At 39.8% G+C, this 22,753-nt stretch overlaps 1 protein-coding gene across 2 annotated transcripts in view; it reads left to right on the forward strand.

Annotated features, from left to right (window-relative positions):
* The window catches only part of IRS2 (insulin receptor substrate 2), a 35,521-nt gene extending 17,056 nt beyond the window's left edge, over positions 1 to 18,465 (forward strand). Inside the window, exons 2-3 of one of the 2 annotated variants that reach the window (XM_034758173.1) lie at positions 6,289 to 6,334; positions 16,087 to 18,465. In XM_034758173.1, coding sequence (XP_034614064.1) covers positions 6,289 to 6,334; positions 16,087 to 16,114 — 74 coding nt within the window. In that variant the 3' untranslated portion in view covers positions 16,115 to 18,465. The remainder of the gene's footprint in view (positions 1 to 6,288; positions 6,335 to 16,086) is intronic. The other variant, XM_034758175.1, reaches the window with a different exon arrangement.
* The last annotated feature ends 4,288 nt before the right edge of the window (positions 18,466 to 22,753 follow it).

Raw genomic sequence — 22,753 nt, forward strand, 5'->3', positions numbered from 1 at the left:
AGTCGATGGGGGAGCTGCGGCAATCGACCCTGCGCCGCGAGGTAAGTCGAACTAAGATACATCAACTTCAGCTATGCTATTCTCCTGGCTGAAGTTGCGTATCTTAGGTCGATTCCCCCCCCAGTGTAGACTAGGCCTAAGAGCAAGGGCTTGCACACTGCATCAAACATGTTGTTGCAACCTTTAGGCTGCAGTAGTGGCAATGCCAGTGCTCTGTCCCCAAGCTGAGAGAGCAGATTCTGTTTCTCCCACATCTGCCCTTTATTACACACAGTTCTTATTCACAATCTGCTCTGGCGTAGCACAGTAATGAAGTTTTGACCCATAGTATTTTTGAAAATCTTTTTTGAATTATCTGCATTTGTCTTGTATTCTTCAAGACTTGGGTATGAATTCCACTTAATGACCTTCTGTAAAAGTGACTACTTCTTTGACTACTTCTTACTAAAGTTCATACAGTTACATATAAAGTGTACTGGTTGTCTCCATAGAATAAGCAGAAGCCTTAGGCCTTGGCTACACTCGCGGATTCACAGCGCTGCTGCGGCAGCGCTGTGAAGCGCGAGTGTAGTCGTGCCGCCAGCGCTGCAAGAGCTCTCTCGCAGCGCTGCGAGTACTCCACCTCTCCGAGGGGAATACCTTGCAGCGCTGCGAGAGAGAGTGCAGCGCTGCAGGCGCTGATTACACTGGCGCTTTACAGTGCTGCACTCGCTGTGCTCGGGGGGTGTGTGTTTTTTCACACCTCTGAGCGCAGCAAGTGCAGCGCTGTGAATTGCCAGTGTAGCCAAGGCCTTAATCTTTTCCTTGCATCCTCTTTCCCCCTCCCCCTGAACACGAATAATTGCTTTTTCTTCAATAGAAGAATAGCTGTATGTTACTATAATATATTCTAATTCTTATTGTAAAACTAGCTTGAAAAGACAGAGTACTTTCTAAGTATCTTTGACAGTTATTCTTTGCTCATCACATAAGTGATAGAGGTAAGCCTTGTATGCCTTCTTTAAAAAGGTGTGACAGGAACAAGGGCTAGATGAGAAAACAGCTGTTTTTACATTGTTAGGAATGTGAACAGAAGGGCTCTGTGAGAATGACAGTACTGGTGGTTATGCCTTTAGGCACAACTAACAGAGGAGTTTTTTCTTTTGGTATGCTACAAACCTTTTAGTAAACAAAGGCTAAATAGCTTGATGATTATTTTACTAATATCTTTTCTCCAAGCCATGTTCTTTTATTTGTTGTTCTGTGTTAGTTACATTACTGTTTCAATTTCTAGATTTGTCTTACTGTTTAAATTGTTTTGCTTTATTTTAAAATACATGTCACATTTGGCAGATTTGAAAAAAGGTTATTGTGGTCGTCAGAAAAGTTATAATTCACATTATATATAAACAAGGCAAATTCTTATCCGGAAACAAGAAATGAAATATTGACAGTACATAAAAAGCATTCAAGTAATAAGAGTGATGAATACAATGTAACAATGGTCAGACCAAATTATGTTAAGTGGTTGTCAACTAACAGGAAATACTGGGCCAAATTCTACACTATTTACTCCGTGGAAGTCAATGAGAATATGTGGTATGTAAATCAATGCAGAATTTAGCATAATGAGACTTAAGTATCAGGATGGACCACATACGCATATGTCTTCTAATTTTAATCCTAGAGTTATGCTAGACACTTGGGTCAGATGCTATGCACACAGCTGCCTCTGGAACTTTTTATCACGAACATGTGAATTTCTTGTGAACTGTGGGACCTTTCTTATACTCTTCCTTAATTTAAACAGTTTTGCAGTCTTTTTAAACCATCTAGGACAGGGGTTTTCTGTACTTCTTCATAGCATGGGCTGCATGATTGATAAAGAACATGGGCCATTTCCCCTCCTATTCCTGATTGATGAGGCCATCTCTCATACCATTTGTGGTCACACAACATCCCCATGGAGCTATAGCAATGACTCACTCTCCTGACATTATTTTTCCATTTGCAGTGTTGCTGTAGCCATGTTGGTCCCTGGATATGAGAGAGATAACATGGATGAGGTAATATCTTTTATTGTACCAACTTCTGTTGGTGAGAGAGACAGGCTTTCAAGCTTACTCAGAGCTCTTCTTCAGGCCTTAAGCTCAGTGGAGCTCAAAAGCCTGTCTCTTTCACCAGCAGAAATTGGTCCCGCAAAAGATATTACTTCACCCACCTTGCGTCTCTGTTATTTGTCCCTTCATTTTAATGATGTTTAGCAACTGGAAATAGGGAGAGCTATCACCATGTGACCAGCCAGCTCTCAGTACACCAGGTGTGGGCCATAAATGTAGGAAATTGTGAGCTCTGGGGAACTAACGTATTTGAAGCATATTCATGCGTTATTATGTATGATTTTGAGGAATTTTTTGCACTAGATGGATTTCATCCAAGTTTTCTATCAGTTGTATTTGTAAAAAGTAGGGTGAGCAAGAAGGCATTTCTGTGATCTGTTGCCAGAAATACAGTTTGATTTCTTATCTTGGTTGTTCTGGATGACCTGTCCGTCAGGTGGAGGCATCCAGTAGCTGGGCTCAGAATTGCTGTGCCTTCTGTGTAAGGAGACTTGGCCCGCCTCTTGGGGCTCCAGCTTATTCCTCTGTGTATGAACAGGCATCTTGAGACTGCTGCTGATGTATTTTGCTGGGGGGAAGAGGGGGACCAAGAGACAGGGTGGGGTTTCTATACATAAGATGGGAACATTACAAGAGTAACCATTATTCACATTTTTCTTAGCAGGTCTTCTTCTGGAAGACAAACCATATTTGGGATACCTGATGGCAGAAAAAAAACTCATGGGCCTGTATTTGGGCGCATGAATACAGAATACAATTAATGTTAATTAATACAGAATACAATTAATAATTCCGAGCCAACTTTCTGAATGACCAAGTGACCTTAAAATCCTTGGTGGAGCCTAATGTAGGCTTTCTACAAGTGAGACAGCGTTTATTACAGAACTGAATAACGTCTCTTAATTACTTCAGTTTTAGTTAAGTCTTGAATTGTGAATCTAGAGAGAGAGGGTGACTGTAATATCCATTAACTTACCTTTCCTAGTATACTCCTATTTCAGATTTTAGTATATGTACCTGTTTTATTAGCCTGAACAGTATTCTGAGGAACACACTGCTACTGTGTCAGGAATGGATTCTATATAAATGTTCAGTGTCCTTAATTTTGCTCACTTTCACCAGTTATAATAAGATTGGCCAGTTTAAAGGCAAATGTGTCTATTTTTGACTAACAGATTGGTCTGGTGCTTGTTGCATATTTGCATCAGCTGGAGATAGCTAAGTACTTCTGCTTGACCTGGACTGTACTGTGTCTAGTTAGTATATTTGAGGTATTGTATTTGTTCAGTAAATGTGAAATGAAAAAGGATTTGTGTATTCTTTATTGTTCCGCTGCCTGCACTTTTAGTGCATTCTTTTAGATCAGGGGTCGGCAACGTTCAGCACATGGCTCGCCAGGGTAAGCACCCTGGCGGGCCGGGCCAGTTTTATTTACCTGCTGACGCGTCAGGTTCAGCCGATCGCAGCCCCTACTGGCCGCAGTTTGCCATCCTGGGCCAATGGGGGCGGCGAGAAGCGGCGCGGGCGAGCGATGTGCTGGCCGCGGCTTCTCGCTGCCTCCATTGGCCCGGAACGGCGAACCGCAGCCAGTGGGGGCCGCGATCGGCCGAACCTGATGCATCAGCAGGTAAATAAAACTGGCCTGGCCCGCACGGTGCTTACCCTGGTGAGCCGCGTGCCGAACGTTGCCAACCCCTGTTTTAGATTATATTTCCTGGTCAATGCAATACATAAAGTTTGCAAGGATGTACTGCTCTTAGACCTTTGAGAGAACTTATGCTGTAAAAAATTCTGAGAAACATGTATGTTGCAAGATATCCCCTGCTATATATTTTCAGTGGCTTTTATTCCTCTTTTTTTGTGTGTTCTTGTCGCTATGAGCATTTATAAAACCAAATCCTTGCCTTTATGAGACTTCATCTACTGCTTATTTCCTCACATGAAGTTATAGTCCCTTGATATGACATCCCAATAATTTTCACGGCAACCAGTTGTAGTGCCCCAAACCACTGTGGCAAGGTAGGATGTCTGCAAATGGATCTGTTCTTATAAGAGCTCTGTATTGGGAACTCCCACTGAAGTCTGAGGCCTTGGCTACACTTGCAGCTGTACAGCGCTGTGAGGTAAACCTGTCTTCGTACAGCTGAGTAGGGAAAGGTGCTGCAGTCTGTCCACACTGACAGCTGACAGCGCAGTGGTTTGGCCACACTTGCAACATTTGCAGCTGTGTTGGGACCAGTGCATTATGGGCAGCTATCCCAACATTCATGTGGCTGCAACGTGCTTTTCAAAATGGGGGGTGGGGTGGATTGTGACAGAGAGTGTGTGGGGAGAGAGAGTGCTTTTTGGAGCATGTCAGCTCTCTATTTTGCAAGTTCCGAACTCCCGGCCCCCTGCTCACTCATTTATTCACTCAAAGCAAGCTGCAAACTGTTTGCTTTTCTCTGTAGTATGAGCTTTGAAACAGGCACTTTCGCATTCCTGCAGTCGGTCACAACAATGGAGAGGAATGGCCATTTGACAAGGTAATTAGTACAGCGCTGCAAGCGTTTACACTCACACCAGTGCCTCGTAGCCACTCCGCTGCAGCTGTTATTCCTCTCGGAGATGTGGAGTACCTGCAGCGGTGTACCCAGGGAGATACAGCGCTGTAAGTGCCCTGCCAGTGTGGACAGGGAGTGAGTTACAGTGCTGGGGGAGGCTTTACAGCGCTGTAACTTGCAAGTGTAGCCAAGGCCTGAGAAAGTTCTTTCTGTGTGCTGAGTGGTTGTGGGATTGGATGTGAACTCTTAAGTAACAAAGATCCTATTTTTATTTGTTTTTATGGATCACGTCCTGCCAATAAAATAAAATGTTAAAAAGAAATAGTTAGTTATATAATCAGATTTGTTGCTAAATAGAATCGTTTTCTCAAAGTGTTGTGTGAGGCATCAGTGGCTCTTATTAAGACACCTGAAACACTGATATCTTACAAGCATGTTTGCTCTGGAGCAAATTACAGTAGCCAAAAAAACAAAACAAAACTAGAAAACCTTTTAAGTACAGAAAGAAACACTTGAAATAGTACATTATATGGCCCCAGAGCTGTATTACGGGCTGTACTTTAGGTAAACATTCACTGACAAATCCTTGTATTTACAGAAGAAAATGCACTATGTTATGGGATTTGTACTTTAGGACATAATTAATTCTAGGTTCTTAAAAGTTAGTAAAATGCCCTCCCCTTTCTTAAATAACGTTTAAGTTATGTGAGAGGATTACTTTAGTCAAGTAGGTATTTTCATAGTTAAACAAAGGTTGTTTTTGTTGTTGTTGTTTTTTTAAGGAACTGGACTTTTTATGTACTGTAGATCTCACAGCTGAAAACTAGCACATGGAATATTTGCTGTTGATGTTTAAACTGTGATTCCTCACTTGACTCAGACATTATTGCGCCTTGGAGTAGGTAACTTGGCAACTTTATATTCGCATTCCTTAACTACCTTTGTAAAAGTGAAGCTCTGGAGTCTGTTCGGTCTAGCAGAGCTAATGAATATGGGTTTGCTTCACTTTGTCTCTCCAGGAAGCTATTAGGTAAGAGGATTCGAGATACATGCAGTGTAGCTAGGAATAATCTTAATTCCTTCAATCCTGCTTGTGTGCTTTTGCTTGAGATAGTGCACTGTGGATAAGACATTTTTTAAGATTTTAAAGATTGGTATTGCATTTCTAAAGTACTTACCAATTTGTTGCCTCTATTTTTAAAGGGTATATCAGTTTGTCATCAGGTGTGACATGTAATGGGTATTTATGGTGTTAATGTGACAACCTTTCAACCCCTAACAAAATAATAGCTGCTGTATACAATACTATTGTATATAAATTTCAGAGGAGTGTCTCATCTGTTGTGGATTCTTCTTGTAAAATCATGAATGATATCGATAAGCGAATTATTGATATTTCTTTAACAAAATATTGCTTTAAATATAAGACCTAAATGCTTGCACACCATTAGACTCCAGAACACTTTTTGTAGCATTATTTTTGAAAAAATACAGTTTTATAGTAGTTGAGGTGGGGGCAGGGAATAAGGGGATCTATATTGTAAATCAGAAATATAAAAAGTACTCATCAGATACACAATTGCTTTGATTATTAATCTTAAATAAATTCTGATAATATACAATCAATTTTATTTACCTGTTCACAGAAAGAAACAGGAGTAATGCCTACTTGGGAGTTAGGTTGGAGAGCAGGTGAGTAGATGTTTTCAGATATTTTCATGGAGCTCTGAAGCACTGCTGAAAAGTGGCCAATAACCACTGTGTCAAAGTCTTAGTTTCAGTTATAGGTGTGCAACCTTATTGAAGTAGAAATTAATGACATTGCAAACCTGTAAATGAGAATAGAATTTGTCCTCAATTGTTTGGGTCAGGAATGCTTTTTATAAATATAAATATAGAGGACTTTGCGAGCCCCACGGTGCATCTGATGGCAGAAATAAAACTTTAAGGTGAATGCAAACTGAGGATGTACTGTAATGGTCAAGCAAATTGGATACTTAGCATCTGAGGCTAAAATCTGGCTCAGGTCCTCTTTTATGAGTACTTGTGACTAGTGTCTGTCTCCCAATGGTTTAATAATAAGAGTAGAACTTACTAACTTTTGATTTTGAGTGGTGTGGATTAGATTCAACACTTGTAAGGTAAATTTATTAGATGATGACGATGATCTAGGTAAACACACTAAGGTCTGGTCTAAACTAAAAAGTTAAGAATTCTCCCATTGGCCTAGCTGCTGGTTTTTGGAAAGGTGGATTACCTGCACTGATTGGAGAACACTCCCTGTCGGCATAGGTAGCCATCTACATTGAAGCACTACAGGGGTCATCTTGACATGGGGAAGAGTATTTTGCAAGAATGCTTAAACATTTGGACAAAGCAGCCTCAATGTGTTTCTTTCTTTTTTTTTGTTTGTTGCTTCATTGTTTCTATATTTGAAGGTCTCATGAGATAAAACAGTTTACTGAATATTCAATATACGTAGCAAGTACTGAGAACCTATTAGACAGATCAGTAATTGAAACTTATGTGTTAATGATACAGCAAGAAATAAAACATTTAGTTTTCACTTTCTTTTTAATTTCCTTACACTTGGCCTGGGACGCCTGCCTTACAATTTGAGAAACACTGTATTTGAATGAAGTAAATTATGAGATGGTTTAACTGGAGTGGCTGTAGGTAGAAAATGGAATGGGAAGAATTCATGGGCATAATAAACAAAATAGTAAGCTTTGTCCAGACATACTGGAAAACTGTAGACGTTTCCTCCTCTTTTGCACAATGCTGTGGGGCATCTTGCAGACTGTATAATTGATTTTCCAGTAAACTGACAGAAACCTTTTCATTTCAACATATATTGTATGGTTTTGGTGCCTCCATAATTCTGCAAAAAATATTGGCCAATGTACAGAGATTTTCATCCCAAATCTGCAGAATTGTTCAGATATTTACAGTAACCTGGTGGTTCTTCTAGCTTTCCCTTTGTGCACTTTGATTCTAGATCACATACCTTTGAGGAGAGCTTGCAATCCCTTTTTCTGACTCCCTATAGGTAGAATGGAAGTAGAAGAGTATACAAGGACATACAGTGCTATGTCTGTACCTGTCAGCCCTGTAAATAAGGTCTGTCTGCTCAGTTCCCTATAGGCTTTCTTTGATGCTTCTTCCTAGAAACATGGAGTCTGCAATCTCATGCCCAGCTTCTTCTCTCCCTCTCTCTTCTATTTTCAATCCCAATCTGAAGAAAATATAAGGACAGAACCAGGGCCGGCAGGGGAGGGCGCAGAGCCCGGCCGTGGGCCCGCAATCCCCGACCGGCCGGAGCACCAGGGTGAGGGCGGCGAGCCCGGCCGGGGCTCTCCGCTCTCCCCGGTGTCCAGAGAGCCTGACTGGGGCTCTCCGCTCTCCCCGGCGGCCAGAGTGCTGGGGGGAGGGTGGTGAGCCCGCCGCGGCTCTCCGCTCTCCCCGACCGGCTGGAGCACCGGGGGGAGGGCGGCAAGCCCGGCTGGGGCTCTCCGCTGTCCCCGGTGGCCAGAGTGCCGGGGGGAGAGTAGAGAGCCCCCGGCGGCCAGAGCGCCGGGGGGAGGGCGGCGAGCCCGCTGCGGCTCTGCTCTCCCCGGCGGCCGGAGCACCATGGGGAGGGCGGCGAGCCCAGTCACGGCCCCGCTCTCGGGCCGGAGCGCCCTGCCGTGCTGGCCCCCCCTCCAGGCGCCGCCCCAAGCACATGCTTGGTGGGCTGGTGCCTGGAGCCGGCCCTGGACAGAACAGAAAAACGAAGAGAGTACCTCTTCTACCACCCTTTCCTATATGGCTTCTGTGTTTATAGAATTTTGCTTCTTCCCCTCCCTCCCCCCTTCTGTCAACTGGTGAGATGATTTCTACCCTCTTGACACAGAAGGACTTGTGGAAACCAAACTGACAGTCAAATTGAAACCATTTTTCCAGTGTCCCGTTTCTATATCTGCAGCGATAATAAAATCGATTGGTAGCTCGTAAGGTGGGAGGCAAATGCAGTAGTGATGGTCGTTAACCAAGAACCTAACTTCTACTTCTCTCTTTTTTTTTTTTTTTTTTTTTTTAATGTCTAAATCCTGTAGAGACAGTGTCTCTTTGGCTGGATGCCATATGTTAATCTTTGTGGTGGCATATTCCTTATATAGTTTCCACCACTGTTTCTTTGTGTTCTGACCCTGTTACATGGTTGTTTCCAGTTCAAGACCAAAGACTTGAAAGATTTTTCTGATGATTTGGTTGCTTTCTGTATGAGAAGTGACTTGATTTTATTCGGTTTCATTTAACATGTTAAGCAGGCATATAGCCAAGCTGCAGGAGAGAGAGGGTGGAAATAACTTTTTGAACAAACTTCATATTGTGCTAAGTAGGCTTGTTTTGCCTAATTTATTACATCCATTCCAAGTTATTTAGTATTGGAAAATAGCAAAATCTCTGAATTTGAGAGGTTTAGTAAGAGAACTTTTTTTTAACTAATCTGGGAAGTACACAGTGTAAGTTTTGCTTATTTTAAATCTATACCTATTTTTTTAATGGATGTGAGAAGGAACCTATCAAAACCCAGCATGTTATCATTAGAATGAATTTATAGCTACTTTTAAAATAATTCTATAATTTATATAGAATTATATTTTAATGCACAGGTGCTCATACTTGTAAGTCTGTGAACTTCTTGACAAATAGATACTGAAATACAGTTTATACCAAACTTAGAACCGTATTCTCCAATAACCTAAGCGTAGCACTTACTACATGTGTATTTCCATTGCAGGATCGACCCATTATATTGCAGTAGAAAATTCAAGTGAAAACAATCACTTAGTATTCTCAAAACAGTTAGGCATGTACATTTTTGAGTGGAGAAAGTGCAATTTAGTTAAAGAAATTAATGTTTTAAAATTTCCAGTTTGTGTTGAAACAAAAAATTTAAACTAAGACCTAAAATTTGTCCTCAGATACCCGGGTACAACTCTTATTACTTTGGTATCTGTGGGCAGAATTTGGCACTAAGAATCAATTGTAATATGTGTGCATGGCATCAAAGAATATTGGTACCCATCTTATCCTCTAATGTATAGTGTTCATTACTAAGTGTCTGAAAATAATTGTGGTGCACTTGCAGGTGGTAGCACAGCAACTTTTTCAAGTTATGTGACAATGTGTTTCCCACTTCAGTAGATAGAATCTCTTTTGTTTGTGTTATATTCAAGCAATTAGATTTTTTGTTCTGATTATTGAACCCAAGTGTAACAGTACTATAACACTAATTTTAATGTAAATACCTATATCTACATAAACCCTACTCTGCTTATTTAAAAGTTATATATACAAATTATATATTTTGGTTGCTATAGGGGTCATAGGCTATATTCACACAGTACCCATTTTTTTCTAAATTTAAAAAGTCCATATTTAAATGACATTTTACTGTTTTCTTAATAGAACAACAAACCCCCAAAAGTGTGTTCGTTTGAACAGCCTGCCTCAAATTATGTCCAAACATAACTTGTTTGAACAATAAATATATCACCCCTTTCATAGTTAAATTGTTTTTCCTTTGAAATGTATATGTGTAACAAAAGATTGATAGTAGTTGTGGACACTTTAAATATTTTGTGCTAGGGGAAATAGTTAAACTCTAGTCTTAAACCTTTTCCTTTAATCAGGGGCCAACATTTCTTTTCTTACATGTGTAGTCTCATTAAATCCAACTTGAAAAGACCCCCTACTTAAGTATGTCTAACTATAAGCACATGAGTAGTCCCGTTGAATTCACTACTCAAAGTTAAACATGTTCCTAAGTAACTTGCCGAAGAAGGGCTGGAGGAAGGTCAGGATTTGGCCCCGATCTATATTTCTATGAATTAATATCATGGGGGGAGGAGTGATAAATACTGATCAGAAAATTTAGATATTTGTTTTCATTTTGGTCCTTCCCTTCCTTTGAAATAATGTAACTGTAATACAGGAAGTATGTCCTTAATGTATTGTTGTTTTTTATTTTGTATTACAGTAGTGCCTACAGGTTCCAGTTCAGATCAGGGCCCTGATGTGCTAGGCACCATACAGCCACAGAATATGAGACAGATTCTGTCCCAGAGAGTTTACAGTCTATGGCTTGGATCCTACAAACACACATGTGCTTAACTTTACTATCATGAGGAATTCCAGTGATTTCAATGGGACTATTTGTGGTAGAAAAGTTATTTGTTTGCAACATACCTGACAAGACAGCTGAAGGATAGGATGGGAATTAAAGGCAAGGGAGGTGAAGTGACATGTTGAAGGTCAGACATGAAACCAGTGGCAGAGTTGGGAATAGAACCCAGGTGTTCTAAGTCCCAAGCCATAGTCCTGTTCAATAAATCATACTACCTCTTGAGTTAATTTATATGTTGTAAATTACCAACAATGTGTTTTGTATTTGAGCCACATCAATAACTGTTCATTTGTATGCATATCAGTAGATGAGAATTAAATTTATTTTTAGAAATTTAGACCTAATACACTCTTATTCACTGCTTACTGACTGCAAATTAATAAGCAGATTGAATTTGTTTTAATTGGCAAATTATTATATTTCTATACACATGGTGTTTGATAAGGCGCAATACTGAATTGTTCTCTAGCTAATTTTATTTAAGTATTTATTGTTTTATGCCCTCAAGAGAAGCATTAATGCAATTTGAATGAGTCTTACCTTTGGTAGTTTTGGAAACTGTGATCTTGTAATTGCGGATCTCTTCTTGATGTGCCCCAAAACCATTTGGAGTAAACAATTTAGATAAAGACAGTAGAAATTATATCAGATTTTGTATTTTGATAGATTTTTTTGTGTGGCCCTGGATATAGGGTTTATCAGATACACCTCTACCCCAATATAACGCGACCCGATATAACACGAATTCAGATATAATGCGGTAAAGCAGTGTTCCCGGGGGGTGGGCTGCGCACTCCGGTGGATCAAAGTAAGTTCAATTGTAACGCGATTTCACCTATAACGCGGTAAGATTTTTTGGCTCCCGAGGACAGCGTTATATTGAGGTAGAGGTGTACATACTTCTCCCAAATATTATATTTGTTTAATCCATACATAGCCACACGGATGGGTCTCTTAAATATGCATGATTTTTTCCCTCCATGCAACATGCCCTGGTTTGCTTTACTGTCACTGATTATGATTTTTGTTTTGTTTTGTGTTTTCCACTGGAAAACATGCAGCTCCTCCTGCCTGTGTTACTTACGGAGGACCATATCTATGATGCTTTGATTAAGGTGTTTAACATTTTCTCTTTCTGGAGGCAGTCAGGAACCTATCCTGTACCTTGCAAATTTTGGCCAGGAGTAAGCAGAGCTCTTAAACGTGCACCTATCTTTAAGCACCTGTGTAGTCTCATTGCAATATATGGGTGAGGGAGGGATAGCTTAGTGGTTTGAGCATTGGCCTGCTAAACCTAGGATTGAGTTCAATCCTGCAGGGGGCCATTTGGGGATTTAGTTGGGAATTGGTCCTGCTTTGAGCAGGGGGTTGGACTAGATGATCTCCTGAGGTCCCTTTCAACCCTGATATTCTATGATTCTAATTCTATAAATGCTGAAATTAAGCACTTAAAGTGCTACTGAATTGGAGCCTATGATCATATACAGGATATTAATGGCCAAAGTTAAATTTAATAGATAGTACTTGTTAGGAACTGGCACCTTTATTTTAAGCAAGCAGGTAAATGGCTTAAATCTGCAACAAGAAGTTTCATTTGGCTCTCATGGCAACACTTGTAGCAGTGATTATTTTTCCTTTCCTCATTAAAAGCCTGATCAAAAGCCTATTGGTGTTAATGGTAACCATTTCACTGACATTACTGAACTTTGAATCGGGCCTTAAGACCCCAGTTGAACAACATACTTAAGCATGTGTCCAACTTTAAGCATGTAAGTAGACTCATTAGAGTCATGCTTAAGTACCTTGTTGAATCAGGGCCTACAAGCACTTCAGATCGTTGTACAAGTACAGTTTCTTATGGGTCAGATCCCTAAATATGCTTCTAAATAAGCATCCCTAACAGGGGAATCAGATATACTGCTTACTCGCTGTTTGCATTATGATATTCCTTAATACATGTATACTAAATTGTAGTTTACAAAGGTTTCTTAAAAAGTACAAAATAATTTAAAAGCAATATTTTTTTAAATAGTACAAAATCTATACCAGTGATAACTTCTAGCTCTTAATCACAGCAGTTGCTATATTAGATCTGACCACCTAGACCAGCATCTGATGTCTGGAAGCAGCTAGTTCTAGATGCTTCAGAGGAAAATGCAAGAAAACTCATGAACAGTTTTTTGGAATATTCTGCCCAAAGCAGAAGTTTCAACATTGGTGTACATATGTCCTGAAGTATGAGTGTTTATGCTCCTTTGTGTACAAAATTCCTAACTACTGTAACCAGGGATATTCTCCTTATCCATATAGATTGTAGAACAGAGATCGGCAACCTTTGGCACGTGGCCCAGCAGGGAAATCCGCTGGCGGGCCGGGACGGTTTGTTTACCTGCAGCGTCCGCAGGTTCGGCCGATCACGGCTCCCTCCCACTGGCCACGGTTCGCCGTTTCAGGCCAATGGGGGCTGCGGGAACCGGCGGCCAGCACATCCCTCGGCCCGTGCCGCTTCCCGCAGCCCCCATTGGCCTGGAACAGTGAACCGCGGCCAGTGGGAGCCGCGATTGGCCGAACCTGCGGACACTGCAGGTAAACAAACCGTCCCAACCCGCCAGCGGATTTCCCTGATGGGCCGCGTGCCAAAGGTTGCCAATCCCTGCAGTAGACATTTTGAATCCTTTTAAGCTATTGGCCTTAGTTATATTGTTGCCCCTATGAGTAGTAGCCACAATTCAGGCCTGGCAGGATGTTTTCTGCTCAGATAAGAGATCAGTGACACAGAGTCAGGCTATTTTTTAGTGCAGTTTGTTTATTTACAAAGTGTACACACAACACTTCTTGCTTCCCTAAACAACAGTAGGAACAAAACAGCATGCAAGACAGTCTCTTTGCAGAAGCATCTGATCAGGCCCTTGTGCCCTATCCCAAGAAGTGACTCTCTTGACTTTCTCCTCGTAGACCCACACAGACTTGCAACAAAATGCAGCACACTCATGCTGACTGCCTGCACAAAAGTTTTGTTCCAGTCCCCAAGCCCTGATTTTGAAATGTAGGAAACCCCGGGAGCTCCGTACTCTCACCGCTCTAAGCTGCTTGCCACATGGCCCTGGTTGTCAGCCTCCTTGGCTGCAACTGTTTTTACTACACAGAGGAGCATCATATGGGTTCTTAATACACCCATTTACTTTTATTAAATAAGGTCTGTGAACACCTTTGTTTACAAGACCCTGAAAGTGAGCAGTTTCGTGTTGATCATAACGTTTCCTTTTGGCTATGAGTTCCACAGGTTAATTATGCATGATATTAAAAAAATAATTTTTATCTTTCAATTTAAAGTTTTCTTGTTCTTGTATTATATGAGAGTGTAAATAAGAGCTCCTCGCTTAACCTGTATTACCAATCATTAATTTGCATGTCCCTTCTAAAATTCGTAATCCACACCCAGATTGGTCTTCTTCCTCCATAATAAAAACATGTTTGGGTTTTTTTGTTTGTGACTAGAAGCTAGACTGTACTAGGCTTTTTTAAGGTTAGAAGCAGAGGTCAACATTTTTGAATACGGGGGCATAAACTTAGGCTCCAAGTCCATATCTAGGCACCTAAATAAGAAGCCTGACTTTCAAAAGGGCTGAACACTTAGTAGCTCCCATTAATTTCAACAGGTCCCTTTTCTTGGATAAAATTGGTGATAGTAGGTTTCCACAGCATTTTTATCATTCATGCACATGCAAAGATGTCAGCCTTTGATTTTTTGCGTACTTTTGTAACAAGCCATGGTGTCTGATTAATTAAGAATCAATACAGAGAAAATCCAATTATATAAATACTATATTTAAATTTTTGTTAATTATCTAGGTTTCATGTAAAACTTGTTATGCATTGGCTTTGAATTTGGTTTTACATTTATTTTACATGCCAAAATTAATAAATACATCATAAAGTACACTGACAACTACATCCTTGATCTTATGTCCATACGCAGGAAAGCTAACATGGATTTTTGCCTTGGGGATTGCTGGATCCAGGCCTGCGTTTCTGAACAGCTATATAATTGTTCCTTCCTGGCATTGTGCAAGCAAAAAATTTTGCTTTGGCAAAAAATTTTGCAGTTCACCTTCAAACTACAGATTCCTCTGAGCTTTTGAAACTAAGTGTTGTGGCAAAAATTAAAAAAAAAAACATGCACCATAAGGAGTACCTAACGTGAACACAATTTTGCATTCATGTTATCTGATATCATGCTTCACATACACTATTTTGTTTGCATGTAGAATTTACAAGGTCTCTGATTTCTGTTAATTGTTATATATGCTCAGCTACTATAAATATAACAAGCTAAGAACAATTTATATTTTAAAAAGTGACACATCAAGGACATGTTTGTTTGTTTTTAACAGCCACAATAACAAACCTTCTTAAAGTTGGGAGTTAAGAAATATGACAGGGTTGCTGTATGTGAGTGGTACATATCTTTCATTATTCCTTTATAGTAAAAGAACCTGACACAGTTCAGCTGGATTCTTTAAAACAGCATAAAATAAAATGGGATTTAAAAAATATATAGTATAATTTTGCTTGGCTCTTTGAGGCAGCTATTTAGGCAACAGCCATTCATTCTGTGAAAGGTAAAGGGGAGGGGAAAATTTTTTTGTTTGGGGGTTGGGCAGATTGGCCATTTTCCTTTTCAGCTACAGAGTTTTTAGGTCTTCATCGGGCACAGTAGATTTCTTAGTAATTGAAATAATTAATTCAGATGATTATCCATTATATACTCAATTATCTGTTGAGAAGACTTGCTCTTTGTACAAAATAGTGTCAGAATAGTCTTGTTTTTCAATGTCTGGAAGTAGACTCCACTAATTAGCTTCCAACTAGATTGAAAACTGTTGTTTCTATATATTTTCTAGAACTTGTACCTTGCTATTAATACAAACCAGTGCTGTTCAGAAGGAGTGGGGGGGGAGGGGAGAAGAATTTTTGCTATTTCCTCTCCCATTTTCCTCCCCAAATCACGTTTGATGGCTTGAACAGTTATTATTGGTAGTCATGAAAACAGAATAGTACTAGGTTAGAAAATGTGCCTTATCCCCTTCTCCTCTGTATAATAATTTGAGATATGTAAGCATATTTTTTTAGGTAATTCTCATCTAGATGATACTTTTCTTGTCATTAAAGCCTAACATAAAGGTAAAACTATCTCTTGATGGTTTTTAAATCAGTAACTTGATTTGTGCAACATTATTTATTGACTTTTGTTTCATTTTGTTTCCTCCCCCAGAGTGAAGGAGTTAGTTTTATCACCATGACCTCAAACAACAGAGTACAACATTGAAAGAAGCTGCTTGGCTTACGTTTTTTTAAATCGAAGCTGCTTAAGGTTTACTTTATTTTTTGTTTTTGGTCCGAAAGGTTACTTAATTTTCAAAACAGTTATGGACTATACTGGACAACAAATCAGCAAGGAAGAGAGAGCAACCTGCCTCACTCATTTCCTGTCATTGACATCTACAGTCTCATTGTGCTGCTGTTTTGACAGACTTTATTCAAGATATTCTCTAGAAATTCGGAACTTTTCAACCGGCCTCTTGTGGCCAATGCCTTCATTTCCTTTTTCTGCAAAGACGCACTGTATTTATTCTTCAGCATATTAAGGGATTCTGCAAACACCTGCAAAAGCAGTAAAATCTGGTATTTACTGGCATAAATTCAAGCCTACCACAGTACTACCTCAGTTCAAAGTAAAGCCGGATTTGTAATGTTGGTGTATAACAGGACCTCCTTTATCTCTATGCTGAGTATCTCTCAAGAACAGTCTTCAGCCTTACTTAACTTTTTTAAGTATACAGCTGCTGGTTGGTTCTAAATCACTAGCTGCAGTGTTTACTTATCAGACAAAGCCCAATGTGGGCACTGAAAAATCTAAAATGAAATTAAACGTTGTGGATCGGACTTTGATGAAAGATTTCAAATAGTTATAAAGTGTGTAACTGAAGCAACGTAAGTTAAAATAATCAAACTGCATTGGGGGGGTATCTCTTTTTACCTTTAACACACTTGTTTAACCCTCTCTAAGTAGGTGTTTATGTAGGTACTTCAAATTGCAAAAGCCTTTTCTGCTATTTACAAATCATACTTGTCAATTAACCCTGATCTTCGCTGCATGTCTCCTAACCAAAAATCCACACAGGCATGCTAGGAATGCAAGGATGATGATAATAAGTATTGGGCAGATTGAAATCTTAATTGTAATATATTACTATGCCATCCTGAAAGACCTAATATTTGCCTCTTACCAGAAAAGTAGCATTCCAGCTAAAGGCATCATTAAAGGGAAAAATAAAAGTTGCAGTCATTTAGCCGGAGTTCTTTACAAGAATGCCCATGTTTTTAATATTTTCAGTATTCTGAAAATACTAGTGATGTGTGGTGACTATTATTACAAATGTCACCTACAGTTGTTGCACCAGACTAGCAGAATGTTCTGTCACCTTGTTGCTCCTTCGATAAATTTAATGAAGAGTTAAATTGTTTTCAAGGGTACCTCCCCAGTGCCTGCTCTGGTAGTCATGTAAGTATTACACTAAGTCATTTGAGTTGTGTGTGATTTTTTTTTTTTTTAATTCTCTGTGATAAGTGGAGAACCTATACATCACTATAAACAGAATGCATTATATATATCTCTATATATTTTTATTTTGAGGAAGACAAGAGTCAATGTCTTACAAATATAATGGCAATGCAAAGTCTTCCTGCTTACATGCTGAACTTTTAGAACACAGGATTGTATTACAAGACAAAGATGAATGTAAATTAATTCCTTTTCCACCCCGCAACACAGGGTGTAATTTTTTTTTCCTGTGTAATTTTCAGGGGTCTCGCAACACAGCAATGCATAGGCTGTACAATATTGGTCTAAGATCAATTTAAATATGCTTATTTGATTTTTTAAAACCCGTTACATGTTTCTAAAATGTTCTAAGTTAGTACTTGTTCAGTTCTGAAACTGAAACAAATACAATTGTTGACGTTTGCTCTGTGAACTTCCTGCCCCCTAACAATAGCACTGAATGTGGTACCTGCTGAATGCAATGTTTTAATTTCTACTTTGAAGTATCCCTCTGTACCAATTGTAAAATCATGCCACTATAACAAATGGTTAATATTCATACAGCAACTTAAAAAAAAAAACTTGATGATGTACTCAGTTCTCCTCTATCCTGTATATTTCACAAAAGGCATATGCAATATTTACATTCTTGATTTAGTTTACAGAATGGAACCAAAATGTATAAATGTTATGTTTGCTAAAACTTCACAATGTATATTGGGTCTTTGTACATTTTGCCTGACTTACCTTAAATTTAAAATATTTTTTGCTATATAACCTCTATAGTTATTAAGCAGTGTTTTCTTTTTGGGTACGTATTGTTTATGGATATCAAGATGTTAAATATATTTCTTGCTATTGTGATATGACAAAAGACTTAACTTATCTTGCTGTGTCTTCCAATGTACACGCTGTATATAAAGATAAATGTGATGCTGCTGGAGACGAGAATAAATGGAACTAGAGTAGTGTATTGTATTTTAGTCTGTATTGATCATGGATGCTCTCCTTAATAGCCATATGCAATAAAATAATTATTTATTAAAGGAATAAAGTCTTTGAGGGCCTGCTTTCTATAGGGTTTTTATTGGTTATTGGGATGAAACCACTTTATTCTTGTTCCTTTAGGGTGAATCAGGCTTTCTATGAATAAATCTTACTGTTCTACAGACACTCACCTGTCTTTCTGTTAACAGAAATAATAACAATGAAAACCAGTATATGACTTTTAGTAATTTTTTTTTTTTTTTAGAATTATACAGGTTTGGTTTTTTTTTAAATAGTATCTTTTTAAGGAACAAATTTTGCCCTCAGCAGAAGTCTAAGTTAGGGCCCTTAGTTTTTAACTCCTCTTATAACTTGATTAAATTTAGAAACATTTTCAAAGCAACTGAACACATACTAATTTACAAGAAGGGAATGTTTTAACTTTGCATGTAACCCTTGAGCTTTATGCTAATGCTCAAAGCGCATGAGGCGCACTGGAAGGTGGTGCACTATGGGAACCCCTCCACGTGTTTCCTTTTAGGAGCAGACATACGCTGATTATCCCCTGCCATATCCCTCATGTAGTTGTCTACACGTGTGGACAGTGAATGTAAAACATTATCTAGAACTGGTCTGTGTTTGCTGGCTTGCATGCGGGGGCTTTGGAACACAGGAAGAGACCCCCCCCCTCCAGAATGGCTGGCAGTACTGGCTGTCCTCCTTGGTTTCTGTTCCCCAGTGTTATGCTGCCAAATAATGGCTCCACTCTACGTAGTCCTTTCTATGTTGTGCAGGCTGCTATGGAGGGAGCAGTCTGAGGGATTGCAACTGGCACTTGTTAGGGGGACGAAGGGAGCATGAAGGATTGGAAAGGTTCCTGCTATCATGATCTGATGCATAAATAGCAAGGGGCTTGTGACAGGACATTCTTGGTTATTTATTATATTACAGTATTGCCTAGAGGAACTGACTGAGATCAGTGCTCCATTGTGCTAGGCACTGTACATATACTTACTGAGAGATTGTCTCCATCCTCAGGAGCATACAAACCAAATATAGACAAGTAAAGGGAGAAAGGAAAAACTTATCCCCATTTTACAGAGGAGAACTGAGGCACAGAGAGGCTGCCTCGCCTTGGGCAAGTCACAATTGAGTGGAACTAGGAATTGAACCTGGATCTTGAGTCTCACTGTAGTGCTTTAACCACAGTATGGGGTGAGAGCTCCAAGGCCCTGGAGCTTCCTGCTTGGATTCAGATTTCTAAAACAATATTCAATCAAGCACCTATCTCTTTGTGCCTTAGATGTAGTTATAAAAAATATCAATCAAGTCAAACTAGCTGCTTTAAAACCTAGCAGCATTCCCCAGCAAACCAGAACTCTCCTCCTTGACAAATGTCAGTTCCCAGCTAGCCCCTTCTTCCCTCAAAGTCTAAGTAAACAGAGCATGCCCTGAAAGTCAAATATGGGTTGGTTCACACGAAGGGTGGGAGGAAGGGTCCAAAGCCTGAAGGCCCATTTCAGAGAACATTTCACTGAGAGTTCCCTCTCTTAAACTAAAGAGACTCCAACATGGTGGCAGTATGGCCTGGGGAGTGACACTCTCTTTCCCCCAAGTATCATAGAATCATAGAATATCAGGGTTGGAAGGGACCTCAGGAGGTCATCTAGTCCAACCCCCTGCTCAAAGCAGGACCAATCCCCAGATAAATTTTTGCCCCAGATCCTTAAATGGCCCCTTGAACTCACAATCCTGGGGTTAGCAGGCCAATGCTCAAACCACTGAGCTATCCCTCCTCCCCCCAAGCCATTTAGAGCTTTATAGGTTAAAATAAATAACACATTACGCTCCATCTGGAAACCACTAGCCAGCTAATGCAGATTCTGGAGCACTGGTGTCATGTCCTGGCGAGATATACCACTTATGAAATAGGCCATCGCCTTCTCCATCACCTTAAATATTTAGTTGGCTGAATGTGTAGCCTCAGCTAGAGCATGTTACAACAACCCATTTTTGAGGTGACCAAGTCAGGGATCATAGCAACATCTGTAAGCAAAAGAAATAATCATCCAGCAGCAACTGGAGTTCCAATACAACCCCCAAATGGTGAACAAGAGTTACAAATAGTGGGCACACTCCCCAAAAGATAACCTATAATTTCCAGTTGTGACTTCTCACCTAGAAGCATCATCTCAGCCTTATATGGATTGAGGTTCAGCCAGCTAGTGCTGATCCATACCCCCTCTTCCCCTCAAATGCTGGACCAGGTATTCAGCAGCACTGGCAGAGTCAGGTGAGAGACAGAATAGAGCTGGATTTCATCAGAATACTGTAATTACCACAGCTCATCCTTCTAACCTTTCTAATAATTCCATATGTATGGAACCAAAAGGGAAACAAGATGGAACCCTGTGAAACTCACCATGTCACCATGGCAGCATCCTTGAACAGGAAGAACTACTCCAGACTCTGAGAATGCTCAGCAAGGAAGAAGCAGAGCCATCAAAGAGAAGCCCCTTCCACTTTTATGGAATATGGGTGAGTCAACAATACCTCATGATAAATACTATTGGTAAAATAAAATCAGTATAGACACCCAGGACCAGATTCTCTGCTGTGCTTAGTTTCTGCTGAGAATTCTGGGAATCTGTCAGTGAGCTGGTTATGGCTCCAATTCTCTAACCCAGCTAGTTTAGAGCTGCCTAGGGACCACTCTTAATTACACTATGTGACAACATTCCCTGAGGGACTACCTGCCAGCTGGGTATAACTGGAGAGAATTGCACTCTAGCCATAAATCTTCTCTGCCTTTCTTCACTCTCAACATTTTCTCTGAGTCGGGGTTTGTGGCTACACCAGCTTCAAACCTACTTCGGGTTCCATTACAGCAGGGATATCCCCAGCTGGGGAGTTACAGCCCGTCTCCACTCCTTTTGAGCTACCTGAGTGGCATGAAGAGAGTATAGCAGTTCTAAGAATCTGAGCCATAGTCTTCATCCACTCTAGGCAGCAGGTCACCTAGAAATGCCTCCAGCGCAGATTTTCTTATTCCCAGGTGTGTCCCAACTGTCACAAAGAACTCATATCAGTTCACAGAGGGATTTTATGCTGCTGCAAGAATTACCTTTTCTTCAGATTTTTCATGGCTGGTGGAGGAGTGTGGGTGGGCTGAAGGTTATTCTCAGTGTATGGATTATTTGTTTGTGTAGGAGCCTTGGCCTAAATTTTCAAAACAAAAGTACTGATTTTTGGATGCCTTGATTTTTTTTGGGGGGGTGCCCAACTTGACATTTTACAGTGAATCTGGTTTCTGAAAATCAGACCCTTTCAAGATGTCTCAGCTTGGGCATCCAAGCAATGGAGACAACCAAAATCACTAGCCACTTTTGAAAATATGGGCCCCTGGTCTATTTCTTTTTAAATGATCTGTTTATATACAGTGATTAAACGTGGTTAAAATGGTTTAAAGAATCCAGAGCAAGGGATAGTCATAATTATAAAAATGAAGTAAATATTAAACTGAGTTATGTCTAAAATATGTGGACTCTCACAGTGTCAGCCAAAAATATTGGCTCTTACAAAGAAAAAAAAAAGGGGGGGGGGACTAAACATCAGTCTATATTTATATATTTCAAATAGAAGGAGAGAGAGGAATTGGAACCACACACCCTAGAGATCCATAAATACAAATATCAGAGACTCTAGATAAAGGAAAATTATCTTAGTAACAGGATTCACATATTCAGCACAAGTAGGACCCATATGAGCTGCAGATGGTCCGGTGAAATTAAAATCAAACCCTAGGATTCGACACAATGCTTCCAGTGGCCCCTGTCTCTGGGCCTACCTCCACTTTTGCTGCCTCACATAAAAATAAACTCCCTTAACATTGTATAAAGATCCTGTATCTAAATCTAGGCTTAGCCTGTGAAACCATTAGAATTACTCCTTTCCTAAGCATTCATTAGTATGGGTGAGCTCAGTGGTTGAAGTGAATTTCCAGTTCTACTGTTCTTACTTTGGCAAAGTTGTGATTGGATGTTTTGCCTGGGTAAGAAGTGCAGGATCAGACCTAGTAACATTATCTATATTTTAATACATCAAGTGTAATTAAGGCCTCCCATAATAAAAATATAAAATAAAAAGTGCAATGAAAAGGAATTTAATACACTCTAAAACCAAAGTACTTTTATTTACAGAGTCTGGTATTACATCAGCAGAGTTAAAGTTAGTTAACACTTGTCCAAATCCTCTTAATTCCTTTTTAAAATAATATTCCCTCCCCAAATGCTGTACTAGCTTTCTTGACAATGTTTTGAACTAAATGACAATGGTAAACTCTCCCCAGACA

Source organism: Trachemys scripta, chromosome 1 (assembly GCF_013100865.1).
Source record: "Trachemys scripta elegans isolate TJP31775 chromosome 1, CAS_Tse_1.0, whole genome shotgun sequence".
Taxonomy (NCBI): domain Eukaryota; kingdom Metazoa; phylum Chordata; order Testudines; family Emydidae; genus Trachemys; species Trachemys scripta.